The sequence below is a fragment of the Parasteatoda tepidariorum genome, chromosome 9, assembly GCF_982258835.1.
Source record: "Parasteatoda tepidariorum strain Cologne lab strain chromosome 9, Ptep-v5.0, whole genome shotgun sequence".
NCBI classification, from domain to species: Eukaryota; Metazoa; Arthropoda; class Arachnida; order Araneae; family Theridiidae; genus Parasteatoda; species Parasteatoda tepidariorum.
This window is the reverse complement of record NC_141763.1, coordinates 42,199,105-42,213,700: the sequence shown is the minus strand read 5'-3', so window position 1 is coordinate 42,213,700 and position 14,596 is coordinate 42,199,105. Positions and strand designations below refer to the sequence as shown.

Here is a 14,596-nt window from a genome sequence, read left to right as displayed (position 1 = left end):
TGCTCAGCTTATTTAAATAACGAATAACGATATAAATACACAAGTGGGCGACCTTTGTGATAAAATACAAACAAGGGTAAACAACGTTTTAGAGCACAAAAAGAAGTTTGTGCTCTAAAACGTTGTTTTCCTTAGTTTGAATAACGATATGCCAAATATGAATAACGTACGCAATATTTTTGAAGAAAAAAACTATATAAAATATTCTACAACCATGTATTGGATTTTGCATAATTTTAATAATTAATTATTTCACTTTAAAAAACTATTTTGAATTTTTAGAAGAGAATTTTCCTCAATCACTCCACATTTATCCACAATCATTCTTGCATTGGGTTTTGAAAAGAAGAAAAAAAATTATCTTTGCCTGTCCTTATCAATTTGTGAGCATCAACCTTTGCTCTACAATTTGCATTGCCTTTACAAAGACTACCTGCTCGTTTGCATACCGTGACTTCAGAAAAGCGGAAAAGAACAGTTCCTACTTCCTAGACCACTAAAGGCAGTGATGGCTCTTTCGTGATTGAGAAATCACAGCCAGTCTCATTGGTCGGGTGTCACCGGTACCAAATACTTTTTAACCCCTTCGCTGTTACATGTATTCGTATGGGGTGGGCTTCTAGCTCACGATTCCTTCATCTAATAGCACGCGTTCTCACAAAAGGGTAAAGCATAATGGTTTTAGGTGCCATGCTCACAGTCAAAATATAGAATGATTTAGATTTTTGTTATGGTTTTTTTTAATTGCTACCGTCTGTTAGACGTAAGTGTTCCTGTTTCACATTCCTGCAATAAAAATTCTTTCTTGTTTTTGTATTTTTTACGTTTCAGAATAAAGTTCAAAAAATAGAAATGAAAAATGAATTAATATATTTTATTTTATGTGAAATTAGATATTTATCCGTGTTTGAATGGTGCTTTTAGTGTCATCTTCACGACGAACATATTTTATTAAATTGCGCTAATATATAATACTTTAATAAAATAAGTACATCTTATATTGTAATTGCTTTACTCAACCTTGTAGTATTAAACCCGAGCAGCTTTTCTAATTATTTTTCAGCTATAAGTGTTCAAATAATACGTGTAAGTTATTTCATCGTATGAGAATACATTTTTCTTAAATTACACATTTTGAGAACTGAATAAAGCAAAAGAATTAATTAATTAGTTTGATAATAAATAAAATAACTTCAACTAACTGCAGTCAAGTCTTTTCCATGTTACCAATACATCAAAATACGTGATGAATCTGCCAGAGGTACTTTCGGGCATTCAAATAGATATGTCGAAGCTGTACTCATTTACCTGCTACTGAAAATTTACAAATAAAAAATAGTGTGTGTAGTCCCTCCGCGCGGAAGAAGTTAAACTTCGTAACCTGTGACGTTAATTGTAGAAAAATCAGCAGTCGTAGAAGGATCACTAGCTCTATTCAACGACACTTTTTCCTGCTCCGCTCGCTTCCGTGCTCTGTAATAACGGTAATATTGTGCATTTTTCCCTCGTGGACCTCTTGAACCAGTGGAAGTGCTTGTGGTTGCCTCATAGTCTCGCCACGGAAAATGTATTTGTATTAATAATGTATGTGAATGCATCATAATGTAATTTCAAAAGAGAAAACCTAACCATCAATTGCTATTCACAAGAGACGTACCTTGACATAACCTTAAATCCGTCGCATTGTGCGTGGGATTGTTTTCACTCATTTTTTACAATTGTTATCCACTAAATTTGAAAATAAAAAATACTATCCTATTAAAGTATATGTGTATCAAATTAAACTAAAAAAATATTTATAGAAAAACAATACTTTTATTATTTTTATGCTAGTGAGAACCAAAACAATATGGAAATGAATGAGGGGAAACTGGATCCTACCACGTGATTTTCCGGCTAATAAAAATGTAGCGTTAAACGTTTAACGCAACCTTGTTGGAAGTCGCATAAGAAGTATAACTTCAATAATTCAAATAGTAGTAGCAATCAGTTGAAATATGTTTCATGTCGAGGTAAAATAGTGCAAACAACAGGTTACCATGAACAACTAATTGGATCTCTGCAAGTGACATTGTAGGTAAATAGTGGCTTTTGTTGATTCAGAAGCCAATCGGCTTTGACACATACCCGTGACGTAGCTTACAGGTATCCAATTAAATATGATTTAAAATACGTGGTTAGGCATAATTACTTCACTTCTTATCGATTTGCAAGAACCCAATTTATAAAATGATAATAGTCAAGTGATTTAGCTCAGCCTCTGACTGGAATATTTCTTTAAATTGTTAACTAAAAATCTCTTTTTTTCGCTAAATGTTTCTTTAAATATTATTTCCGTAGTGAACCTTTTTCTGGTTAAATACTTAAAAGCATGAATCAAAGAAATAATGAGATTTTTATGATATTTAGCTTCCTGTTTTTTGTTTAAAAACATATTTTCTCAAATAGACGAAATTTATTCTAAAAACAACACGTTTTTTCTACGCCATTGCAATACTGAAAGGTTTATGAGTTCGATTTCTCAAAACAAAAATAGTTAATAGTTGTTATTATGAGCTGATGATATATACAATCACGTAAGATTTACTATTAAAACTTGACTACTTTAGCTCAATCGTTTAAAAAATTCTTACATTGAAGTTCGAAATTAGAAATATATATTTGTTATTAATAGTTAAAAAATACTTTTATATTTTCATAAAATGACTTCATGATTTGAATGATTATTTAGATAAATAACAAAGATAATTTTTAAAAAGTTCAAAAGCTTAGATGCAATTCTTACGAGATTTATTAAAATTGGCAATTACAGTTACTAAAATACTCAAAAAACCATTAAAATTCTGAGAATTTTAAGAGTTAGAAAAATTTGATTTTATAAAGTAGAGAAAATAAAAGAGTAAAAAAGGAAAAAAAGAGAAATATGCTCTGTGGCTTCTTAATATTTGTCTCTTAAATTATCGTTTTTATTTAATTAAATCGGTTTTCACAAAGAATCAAATTCACCCCTTTTGACATTAGTTTTCAGAATTTATTTGTTTCCTTCATTCTATTTGAACATGCATCTCAGATGTTTTAAAGGTTTAGTTTATCTCTTTGTAGAATGGTATCGCTTAAGTTGGTTTAGTTTGGCTCATGAATTTAGTTTATAAAAATCAAAATTAAAACAATCATAAATAAATTTTATAAAATTTAAAAAATAAGTTTATAGTTCTTCCAGAAAATACAGAGAAAAATCTATAATTTTTTTCACTCTTAACTTAACTAAAAATCCATTCCAAGACAACGTTATATTATTAAAATTAATAAAAAGTACAATTGCAGTGATATTTTACATTTCTATTATTATTGACACAATTTTTTCATTTTGTTTAATGTGTGAAAAAAATATTATTACATTTTCGAAACAAATGGTAATTTTAAAACATTTATTCTTATTGTCACGAGGTGTTATAATTTAATTGGTTTTTGTGCTGGCTCAAATTCCGGTGGCAACGTTGTTACGAGCGATTCTGTAATTAGAGAGAGTAGTTGAAAAAATAATAAACAAAGTTCTTTTTATAAAGATGCCTCAAGATTCCTAACTTGTTATTTACATAAGGACACAACATTTGGTGACCCGTCGACGTGACCCGTAGTTGACACAGGTTAGTGAAATATTTTATAGTGAGAGGAAAAGCATTGAATTTTTGTATAATGGAGGACATAATCAGAAAACGTAAACCACTTAGAATGACTTTTACCAAAACCATAGGAAGTTTATTTGACGAATTAGAAAAACAAACGCCTGACTGTAAAAACATCAAACAGCAGTGTTTTACTTTAGATAGAGTTTTTAATAAAATGAAAGAATGTGACGAATTAATTTTGAACGATATAAAAACAGACGTTGAATTTGAAGCTGAGTATAATAAGATTGAAGAATATGATCAAAAAATGGATTTGGCAAGAGCAGAAAGTGAAATATTTTTCAGTAAACAAATTGTGTTGAATGGAGCGGCGAGTTCCGTCACTTTATCGCCAAATACCAAACGAAGAATGCGTCTTCCGAAGATTGAATTGTTACGTTTTGGAGGAGACCTGAAAGATTACCTTGGTTTTTGGAGCCAGTTCCAAAGAATACATACTGACAGCGAGTTGGCTCCAGAAGACAAGTTTCAGTATCTCCTGCAGTGCGTAACACACGGTAGCCGAGCTCGAGAAGTAATTGAAAGTTTTCCGCCAACAGCGGAAAACTATAAGAAGGCTATCGACGCGCTGAAAAGCAGATTTGGAAGAGACGAGCTACTGATAGAATATTATGTCCGTGAATTATTAACTCTTGTTGTAAAAAATGCTACAGAAAAAAGGGGAAATTTAAATATTGCAAATTTGTATGACAAATTAGAGTCACATCTCAGATCGTTAGAATCGTTAGGATTGGCGAGTGAGAAATATGAAGCGATTTTGTTTCCATTGGTGGAGTCCTGCATTCCCGAAGATTTAATGAGAGTTTGGCTGCGAAATCCAATACAGTCGGGCGTAGCAGGTGAAATGGCAGATAATTTTGGAAACAAATTGAAAAACTTACTTTCATTTTTGAAACGCGAGGTGGAAGGCGAAGAACGTTTACAACTGGCGAGAAATGGATTTGATGGTGCTCGGACAAGGTTGAGGTCTAAGAAAGAGCAACACATCGACGAAGTCATTCCCACCGCCAGCACTCTGGTTTCTAGTGACATATCCCAGAGGCATCCATTTTGTGTTTTCTGTGACAAGACTCATGAAAGTAGAGATTGCTTCATCGCACAAAGTTGGTCTTTGGATAAGAAGAAAGAAGTCTTAAGCAATAAGAAAGCGTGTTATATTTGTTTCAAGGCTAACCATAGGGCTAAAGAGTGCAAAGCAAAACTCAAATGTATGATGTGTTCCAAGCGGCATCACGTAATTATGTGTTTCGAGTTACCAGTAAACAAAAGGGAGTTGACAGCTAAGGAAAGGGTAGATTCAAGTAATGTGTTGGTCGCCAAAGAGGGTAACGAAGTTCTTCTGCAGACTCTCTTAGTAAATATTGAAGCCAATGGGAAAAGAAAACTGGTTCGAGCTCTTATTGACAGTGGCTCCCAGAATTCTCACATCTTGAAGAGAACTGTTAAAGAAATGGGCCTTAAACCTACGACAAGAAGAAGTTTAGCCCAATCATTGTTTGGCGGCGTTACGACGCAAGTGAAAGATCATGGGCTTTACCAAATCACTCTTAAACCACAAAATAGAAATTTTTCTCTGGACATACAAGTTTTTGATCAGCAGTCTATTTGTGGTACAATTCCTAGACTTAAAAGAGGACCGTGGAATAAGGAATTAAAAAAGAAAAAGATATGGATTGCTGATTACGGAGAAGGTTCACCTGATATAGAACTGTTAACTGGTGCCGACTTTTGCGGACAGCTATTCACTGGAAACATGGAACGTCTTCAATGTGGGTTGATTGCCTGTGAAACTCATTTAGGCTGGCTTGTTATGGGCAGAACCACCAATGATTCTTACGACCCATTACGCACTAATGCTTCTGTGAGTATCACCATGTTAATTCATAGTGATAAAATAGAACACTTTTGGGACATGGAAGTTTTAGGAATCAAAGATCCTGTAGAAAAGGCCCCAAAAGAAGAAGAAGTGATGAAATTTTTCAACGATACCTTGTCCACTGATATTGATGGGCGCTATATGGTTAAATTACCCTGGACAGACAATGCTGATCTTCCGGATAACCGAATCATTGCCGAAAAAAGACTTCTTTCCACCACATCCAAGTTAATTTCTTCAGGAAGATATTTAGCCTATGAGTCGGTTTTCCAAGAATGGGAAAGGGATCAAATTATAGAGGTGGTTCCTGATGAAGTTCCGAAGGGGAGGAGTCATTATCTTCCTCACAGAGGAGTTTTTAAGGAACATTCGACAACTAGAGTAAGACCAGTATTTGACGCCGCAAGTAAAGAAAAGGGCAAATTTTCTCTCAACGACTGTTTAGACAAGGGTTTGAATGTATTGGATACCATTTCATCGATATTGATGAGATTTAGAGAAAGGAATCTTGGCGTGATTTCAGACATAAAGAAAGCTTTTTTACAGATATCTATAAATCCAGAAGACCGAGATTTTTTAAGATTTTTTTGGTGGAGTGATTATGAAAAAAAGAAGATGAAGACGTACAGACACAGACGGTTGGTCTTTGGACTGAATTGTAGCCCATTTATACTTGGCGCTGTAATCAACAACCTTTTACACATTTGCCCTCAAAAATATCGTGACGTTGCTGAAATTTTGGAGAAAAGTTTTTATGTGGACAATTGCGTCACGTCAGTTGATACCGTTCGAGAACTTTCTCATTTCGTGACCGGAGCAACCGAATTAATGCAACTTGGAAACTTTGAACTTAGAGGCTGGGAAAGTACGACAAGTGACGCTGAATTAGCGCCTTCCCAAGTACTTGGTCTTCTCTGGGACCGAAATGAGGACGCACTTTTTTGTGATTCTGATCAATTTAATAGCAGCTGTGAATCTCTTACCAGAAGAAATGTGTTGTCCTCCATTCAAAAGGTTTTTGATCCCATAGGGTTTACTTGCCCGGTGACAATCATTCCTAAATTGTTGCTGCAAGAAACTTGGAAGAAAAAATTGTCTTGGGATGAACGACTCCCTGAGGAAGCAGAGAAGAAATTTATCAAATGTCTGTCCGACTTGACTAAATTGAAAACCATACGAATACCCCGATGTGTGATTCCTTTAGGATACCGACAGTCTTTCAGCTTGCACACCTTTTGTGATGCTAGCGCGTCGAGCTACGCTTGCGTAATTTATTTGAGATCAGAAGGAAAAAAGGGTGTTAATGTACAGCTACTACAGGCCAAATCACGAGTCGCGCCGATACGACTCACAACCATACCTCGATTAGAGCTACTGGCATGCAGTATTGGCGCTCGACTAGCACAATCAATGCAGAAAGCTATGAGTTTAAAAGATGTACCTGCATTCTTTTGGTCGGATTCCACGACTGTTCTCCATTGGATTAAGAACAACGAAAATTGGGGTACATTTGTGAACAACAGAGTAAAGGAAATAGTTCAGCTCTCATCAAGAGAAATGTGGAGACACGTTCCTGGGCACAGCAACCCAGCTGATCTCCCTTCGAGAGGATGCTCTGTTCAAACTCTTAAAGAGTCTAAGTGGTGGGAGGGCCCACAGTGGCTTAAAGGGTCAAAGGAGGAATGGCCCGACTGAGCAGAACAAACCGATGAAGATGAGGTCTCAAGAGAGAGAGAGAAACCCGTAGTTGTAACCAATCTTCATACTCAGGAGACTACTTGGTATTTGAAGCGGTTTTCAAAATACTCAACTATAGTCAGAATGGTAGCATGGATCCTTCGATTCTGCACAAATTGTAGAAACCCAGGTAGTATAAGAAGAGGAGAGTTATCCGTTGACGATATAAACTCGGCTGAGCAGAAACTACTAAAAATTGTGCAGAAGGAAAGTTTTGGTGACACTGTCACGAAGAATAAATTGAAAGGCTTCAACACTTTCCGCGATGCCGACGATCTGATAAGAATAAAGACAAAAATTTTCAGAAGGGAAGATGAAGAAAACTTCAAATGTCCCATAGTTTTACCGTCTGATCACCCACTTGTGGAAAAGTTAATTTATGAAAAGCATCTGGTTTCTTGCCACAGTGGAACTCAAGTTGTCCTGTCAGATCTTCGACAAACTTTTTGGGTTCTCAGAGGTCGGAAGACTGTTCAAAGGATCTTGAAACGATGCATTCGATGTAAGAGATATTCTTCCAAGAAATTAGAAACCGTGCCTGCCTTCCTTCCTGAAGACAGGGTTCGAGACGCGTTGGTTTTCGAGGTGACAGGGGTTGACTTGGCAGGGCCACTCTATTTGAAGAATGGAGATAAAGTTTGGATATTATTGTTTACCTGCGCCGTGTATCGGGCTATCCATTTAGAGCTGATACAGAGCCTCTCAACTGATGGATTCTTGCTTGGACTAAGAAGATTTATAGCAAGACGTGGGAGACCACGAACTATATATAGCGACAACGGAACAAATTTCGTTGGAGCGGTCAATTTAATGGCTTCTATCGACTGGAGCAAAATAGTTCAAGAGAGTTCAATTTTGAGAATTCAATGGGTCTTTAGCCCTCCTACAGCCGCCTGGTGGGGTGGGTTTTGGGAGCGTATGGTCCAAATGGTGAAGAACCTTCTGAGAAGAGTTTTAGGAAAAGCATCCATAAATTTTGAAGAGTTGAGTACCGTTCTATGTGATGCAGAAGCAGTTATCAACTCCAGGCCACTCAACTATTTATCTGAAGATCCAGAGGACTTAACACCACTAACCCCAGCTATGTTCCTTCAGGACGTTCAAACGGTGGGAGTGCCTGACTTAGACAATTTAGATAGCGTCAACCTGGCCAAAAGGTGCAAATATCAACAGAAATTGAGAGAGGATCTCCGGAAGAGATTTCGGGAAGAGTACCTCAGTATGCTTATTCATAGGCAGGAAAATAAAAAACCTATCAAGCGAATACAAATTGGAGATGTGGTCCTCATCGAGTGTGACAAAAGGAGATTGGACTGGCCAATGGGACGAGTAGTTGAAGTTTTCCCTGGGAAGGACAACTCGGTTAGAGTCGTAAAATTGAAAACTGGAAAAGGTGAACTAATTCGTCCTGTGCAACGATTGCATCCTTTGGAACTCGATTTCACAAATGAAATATTTAACCGTGAACCATTTAAACAAGTAAAGATCAATAACTGTAAGGATAAAACTAAAGTTGATAGCCTCAAAGGTGAAACTGAATTTGGAGAGATTAGAGATGATGAACGATACACAGACTTAATGAAAACTAAATGTGGTAGGGCTGTACGAAAACCAACTCGTTACAGTTAATTTAAGTATCGTTAGACGTCAACTGTTGTAGCTTCTTCTACCTTTGAATGTCTAAGAGATTTGTGTTTGATTATTAAGAACAATCAAAGGTGGGAGTGTGTCACGAGGTGTTATAATTTAATTGGTTTTTGTGCTGGCTCAAATTCCGGTGGCAACGTTGTTCACGATGCCATGGTTACGAGCGATTCTGTAATTAGAGAGAGTAGTTGAAAAAATAATAAACAAAGTTCTTTTTATAAAGATGCCTCAAGATTCCTAACTTGTTATTTACATAAGGACACAACACTTATTTTAATTTTATTGCATTTTTTTACAGAATTCAAACACCGTCTAGGTCTTTTTTATTGTCTCCCAAGCCTGTGACCAAAAATTGGTAATGAAACCAAATAATAGCAAAAAATACCAAATTAAGAAACTAAATAATGATTATGGGAGATATTTGGATATTGATTTAAGGAAAATATTTTTACGGATTTGTGTGTAATTTTGCTAATATTCTTTTGTTTCGATCTCCAGCTTCACAGTTAAATCGCCAATCACTTGATTTTGGAGATTTTTCTGTGCTAAACGCAAGCGATGTGTGTAAAATAAGCGACAATACTGATTTTTTTAAATATTTTTTTTAATAGAATTATAATTAAATATTGTAAGCTTTGAAATTATTCTCTTGGGAAGTCATCCAGCGTCGACGATGATTTCTTTCACTCTTAGAACCAAGGCTGGAACTCGGATACTGCAATATCTTTTCTTCTAACGGTTACAGCATTTTAACTGCTTACAAGTGTTCTAAAATGACGTCCCTTGAATTTCCAATCTCGGAAAGAGGACAGTCAAAAGGGTTCAAATCACAGCAAAGAGAATTGAGTAAAGTTGTTGAGGTGCCACAGAAATGTGTTTATTGACCAATACACATTTATTGGCATTACGGTGTGACAAGAAGCTCTACTGTTATGCAAGATCGAATAGTTCTAGTTGTTTGGTTTCAAGTAGTTCAAATTGAAATCATTATTCAAAGTCGGATGAATGGCGGTGAGATATAAATTCAACTGTCCACAGATCATTCTGACGATTTGAAAACTACGCCATACGTCACATTACGCCATACGTCACATTACGCCATACGTCACATACGCCATTTTCACATTACGTCAATAGTTCCGCAGGTGCTTGTGTTTAAAAACTTTATACTTCATGATTCAGCTTTCATCATCTCTCTTCCTCCTGAAAATGCCTTAAACCACCAAAAAACCTGGGCTATTGACAAAAAAAAAACTATCTCCGAAGGCCAGGTAGAGTTCTGCAACATTACAATGTGCCCTAGTCTGAAGCGAAATCTGATCTCACATCGTTGCTCCATAAAATTTATTTCACAAGAAGAATGACAACGGAAATTAACGTTGTTACAGTAATCTACCAAGTTCGTATTTGATTGGTATAAGAAGGTAGACCACCCACTTTAATTAATATCAAAATATCGATCAAACTGAATGTTTGACAATAGGAGACACTATTGAACAAGTTTCTATACTATTTTTTTTTTTGTCTAGCAATTTAAAAAAAAAGCGTTTTATGGGGGGGGGAGCATCAAGAAATTTAAATTTGATTCAAACATCATCATGTTCAAATGGTCCCAGAGATATTAGGCAACTTCTTTTTTATTACCCGTAATAAAATTTGCATCTACGAGGTGTGTAAATTAAGTATCGAAACTGGTGAAGTAACACAGTCGATATGGTAACCCACTAACTAGGTATGCTTGGAAGCTTTTTTCTATAAACGATGTGCGATGAACCATTTGGATTTTAATATCTGAATAAAATACTTTCTGTGCATACAGCATCACGTCATTTCATTTGAAGGACAGAGCGTTCGTCTTCCAATGCGGTGAGCTGGGTTCGAATCCCATCGATGGATGAATCCGCATCTGGCTTGCACCGACCACAGTGCTGCCATGAAATATCCTAAGAGACAGACTGATCATGGGATAGAGTCAATTTTCCGCCAGGCTAACCGTGGGAGATTCTCGTTGTCTTCTTCTCCATGCAACTCAAATGCGGGTTAGTTCCATCAAAAAGTCCTCCACGAAGGCAAAATTTCTCCCGATACTTGTTCGAGGAGTTCCCTTGTCTTCTGGATTGGGTTCAAAATTACAAGGCTATGGCGTTGAACGATAATAGTCGTAAACCCAAAAATTGGGTCGACTGTTCAACGACGATTATAAAATAAAAAATAAAATTTCATTTAAGGGAAAGAAAAAAACGTTCATGTATGTTGTAGAATGAGCAGTTGTTAACGGTTAAAAGCCCAAAATTATGAATGCTCGTTAATACTTCCTTTTTAACGGTAACTACGCGTAAAAACGAAATTCGGATGTTTACTTTATCTGTTTTCGTTATCGCCCTACAATATAGCAAGCAATTGCAAAACTGTTAAGTAAATAAACAATTTTGCCAATTTTACTCCCACAGAATTCTTCAGCATACAGAAAAGCAATCAAGCATGATTCACGTAGATTGCATGATCTCGCAGTCAAGTGGCAATAAACCGATTCGTCGGAGTTAGTTAAAAAGAAAATGACATATTTTTTGTTACAAAAAAAGTGATAACACATTGTTTTTTTTATAATATTAAAAACAGGAATAATATAGTATTTGTAACATATCGAAAAATAAATCAAATATTTTTTTTCTCCGCAAATTATTTGATAGATAACATCAGCTATTATTTTAGGAAATATATTTACTTTGTGATTGGGATAACTAACAATGAAAACTAAAGAATAATAGGGAAATAAAAATCCAAGTGTATAAAATTATAACTTGAATTCTTCTAATTTTAAATCAAATGGCGTCTTTTTTTTAAAAAATAAAGTCCAAATGACTTACGTTATCGTCACTCAATCTAAGAAAAATATGTCTGGATTTTATAATTATAATACTGATAGTGAAGAAATTTAATATTATAATAAAAATATGAACATAAATATGAGATGAAAATGATTACCAGTTCATGCATTCTCATTAAACAGATAGACATATGGTACTGTCCAGTTTTCAGACATAAAGATAAGATTTATTTATTCAAAGCATAATATATTGATAAAAATTAAAAAGCTTTCTATTCTACAAATGCTCATAATACACATTTAAGAAAATGGTGACAGCTCACAACATAGACATTGTTCAAAGGGCGTATTTATGAAAATGGTCATAGCTATTTAAGAAAATGGAGACAGCTCTCAACATAGACATTGATCAAAGTGCATATTTATGAAAATGGTCCTAGCTATTTAAGAAAATGGAGACAGCTCGCAGGCATTGTTCAAAGTGCGTATTTATGAAAATGGTCGTAGCTATTTAAGAAAATGGAGACAGCTCTCAGACATTGTTCAAAGTGCGTATTTATGAAAATGGTCCTAGCTATTTAAGAAAATGGAGACAGATATTAACATTGATCAAAGCGCGTATTTGTAAAAATTGTCATAGAAATTTAAGAAAATGGACATATAATTTGAGTTCGTTTTTCAAACTTTTCTTAGTATTGATCTTTTTTTTTTAAGAAATCAACTTATGAATCTAATTAGACTCGTAATGTGATGCCATTTGCATCAATCACTTATTACATTTTTAAACGTAATCTTTTTCTCAAAAACCTTATAAGTTCTTTTTGTTAACTTTCTACGTTTACATTTTTTAAGTTACCGTTTTACATTTATTAAATAGTAAAAAAATATATATTAACTTAATATAAGCTTTTTGCGAAAATGTGGTGATTTACAATATGCAATTGAAATAATAAATACAAAATTGCAAGGCATTGTTAGGAATTAATTTTTCTCCACCTCCATTATAAATCCTTCCTCACATGTGATTTGTCAGATTTCAATAGTGTGACATTGAGACACCAGCATATAAATTTGTACCAGCTCCCCTTTTGCAAGGCTTTTCATAACGTTTAGCAAGGCAAGTGGAGAGAAACAAGCTTGGAGAAAAATACTCCGACATTATAATAAGATCGTAAGATTTTTCCCGTTTATGAGCTCTAAAATGAACGTTTAAGAAATCTTTTATTTTTTTATTTTACCACGTTTGATTTTCCCGCCGGCATATTAAGATGCCACTATAACGTAAGTATGAAACGAAGAAAAAATAGTGCGTGGAGTCCCTCCGCCCGGAAGAAGTTAAACTTCGCAACCTGCGACGTTATTGTAGAAGAATCAGCAGTCGTAGAAGGATCACTAGTTCTATTCAACGACTCTTTTTCCTGCTCCGCTCGCTTCCGTGCACTGTAATCACGGTAATATTGTGCATTTTTCCCTCGTGAACCTTTTGAACCATTGGAAGTGCTTGTGGTTGCCTCATCGTCTTGCCCTGGAAAATGTATTTGTATTAATAATGTATGTGAATGCGTCATAATGTAATTTCAGAAGAAAAACAATCAGTTGATATTCACAAGAGACCTACCTTGACATAACCTTAAATCCGTCGCATTGTCCGTGGGATTGTTTTCACTCATTTTTTACAATTGTTATCCACTAAATTTGAAAATAAAAAATACTACCCTATTAAATTATATGTGTATCAAAACAAACTAAAATAATATTTATAGAAAAACAATACTTTTATGACTTTTATTATTTTTATGCCAGTAAGAACAAAAACAATATAGAAATGAATGAGGGAAAACTGGGTCCTACCACATGATTTCCCGGCCAATAAAAATGTAGCGTTAAACATTTAACGCAACCTTGTTGGAAGTCGCATAAAAAGTATAACTTCAAAAAAAAAAATTCCTTTAAAAAAAAAAAAAAGACGATACTCATAGCGTGGCGGAATTCTTCCGATGGCGAAAAATGTAGATCATGTTTTGGATTAACTATTTAATTTTGAGATGAGGTTCTCTACCTCGTGCTATGTTTGTTTAAATTGCTGACCAAAATCCATGACGTAAGTTCTTCTTCTACGAGGTGCAGTGGATTAAAAAGAAGATAGGTGTTCGGCTCCTAATCTTCCATAGTATGTTTTCATGTTCTTTGAATAACAAGTTATCGGAATAACAAGCTCCCGATCCATCTCTGAGTGTTTAAAAAATAGAACATTTTTGGTGAGAAATAAAATGAGCTTCTATCACAACACTATCTGTCTTCATTTTTAGATGTGGACTCGTTAATCAACAGAAATAATAGTTTTTGCTTTCAGCTCATCTATACATATTGTTAGGTTTCAGCGATGTTTTTTTTTTCATCGTTGGCATTTTGAAAAGGTATTTAAAAATATTTTTAAAAGTGGTTTGGGGCACACCGGTTGTTTTACTATTGATACGGTCAAAAAATTTTGTGATGGCTAATTTAAAATGTACTTCATAATAATCTCAGTATTATACATTACTAATTATTTAGTCCATTTTTATAGTTGGTATTTTTTTTGGTATGGCAGAATGTAATTTTTTTCCTCTTCTTCAATTTTAAACTGCAACCCAATACACATTAAGTTAATAATTGAGAGTGGTTTCTACAGAATATACTGAATACTAAATATATCATGTGGCAAATTTCAATTGGGTTCTTGCGCTTCAGGAAGAAGAAGACTAGGGGAGAGTGGGGTCAATTGTAACAGGTTACGATTGTAACAGAGCAAACATTTCGAGTGTAGGTTTCTAGATTTGG

At 34.8% G+C, this 14,596-nt stretch overlaps 2 protein-coding genes across 2 annotated transcripts; both read left to right on the top strand.

Moving 5' to 3' along the window:
• Positions 1–3,696: 3,696 nt before the first annotated feature.
• Positions 3,697–7,260, top strand: LOC147804018 (uncharacterized). Its single transcript, XM_087151380.1, has 2 exons — positions 3,697–6,078; positions 6,178–7,260. The coding sequence occupies exons 1-2, from the start codon at positions 3,697–3,699 to the stop codon at positions 7,258–7,260; spliced, it is 3,465 nt and encodes a 1,154-aa protein (XP_087007506.1).
• Positions 7,261–7,386: 126 nt separating this feature from the next.
• Positions 7,387–8,931, top strand: LOC122272052 (uncharacterized). Its single transcript, XM_043055050.2, has one exon. It carries the CDS (start codon positions 7,387–7,389, stop codon positions 8,929–8,931), a length of 1,545 nt encoding a protein of 514 aa, XP_042910984.2.
• Positions 8,932–14,596: the final 5,665 nt, after the last annotated feature.

Coding starts and splice junctions, on each gene's coding strand:
- LOC147804018 (XM_087151380.1), top strand. CDS start 3,697: ATGGAGGACATAATCAGAAAACGTAAACCACTTAGAATGACTTTTACC. Junction 6,079..6,177: donor TTAGAGAAAGGAATCTTGGC/GTGATTTCAGAC, acceptor TATGAAAAAAAG/AAGATGAAGACGTACAGACA.
- LOC122272052 (XM_043055050.2), top strand. CDS start 7,387: ATGGTAGCATGGATCCTTCGATTCTGCACAAATTGTAGAAACCCAGGT.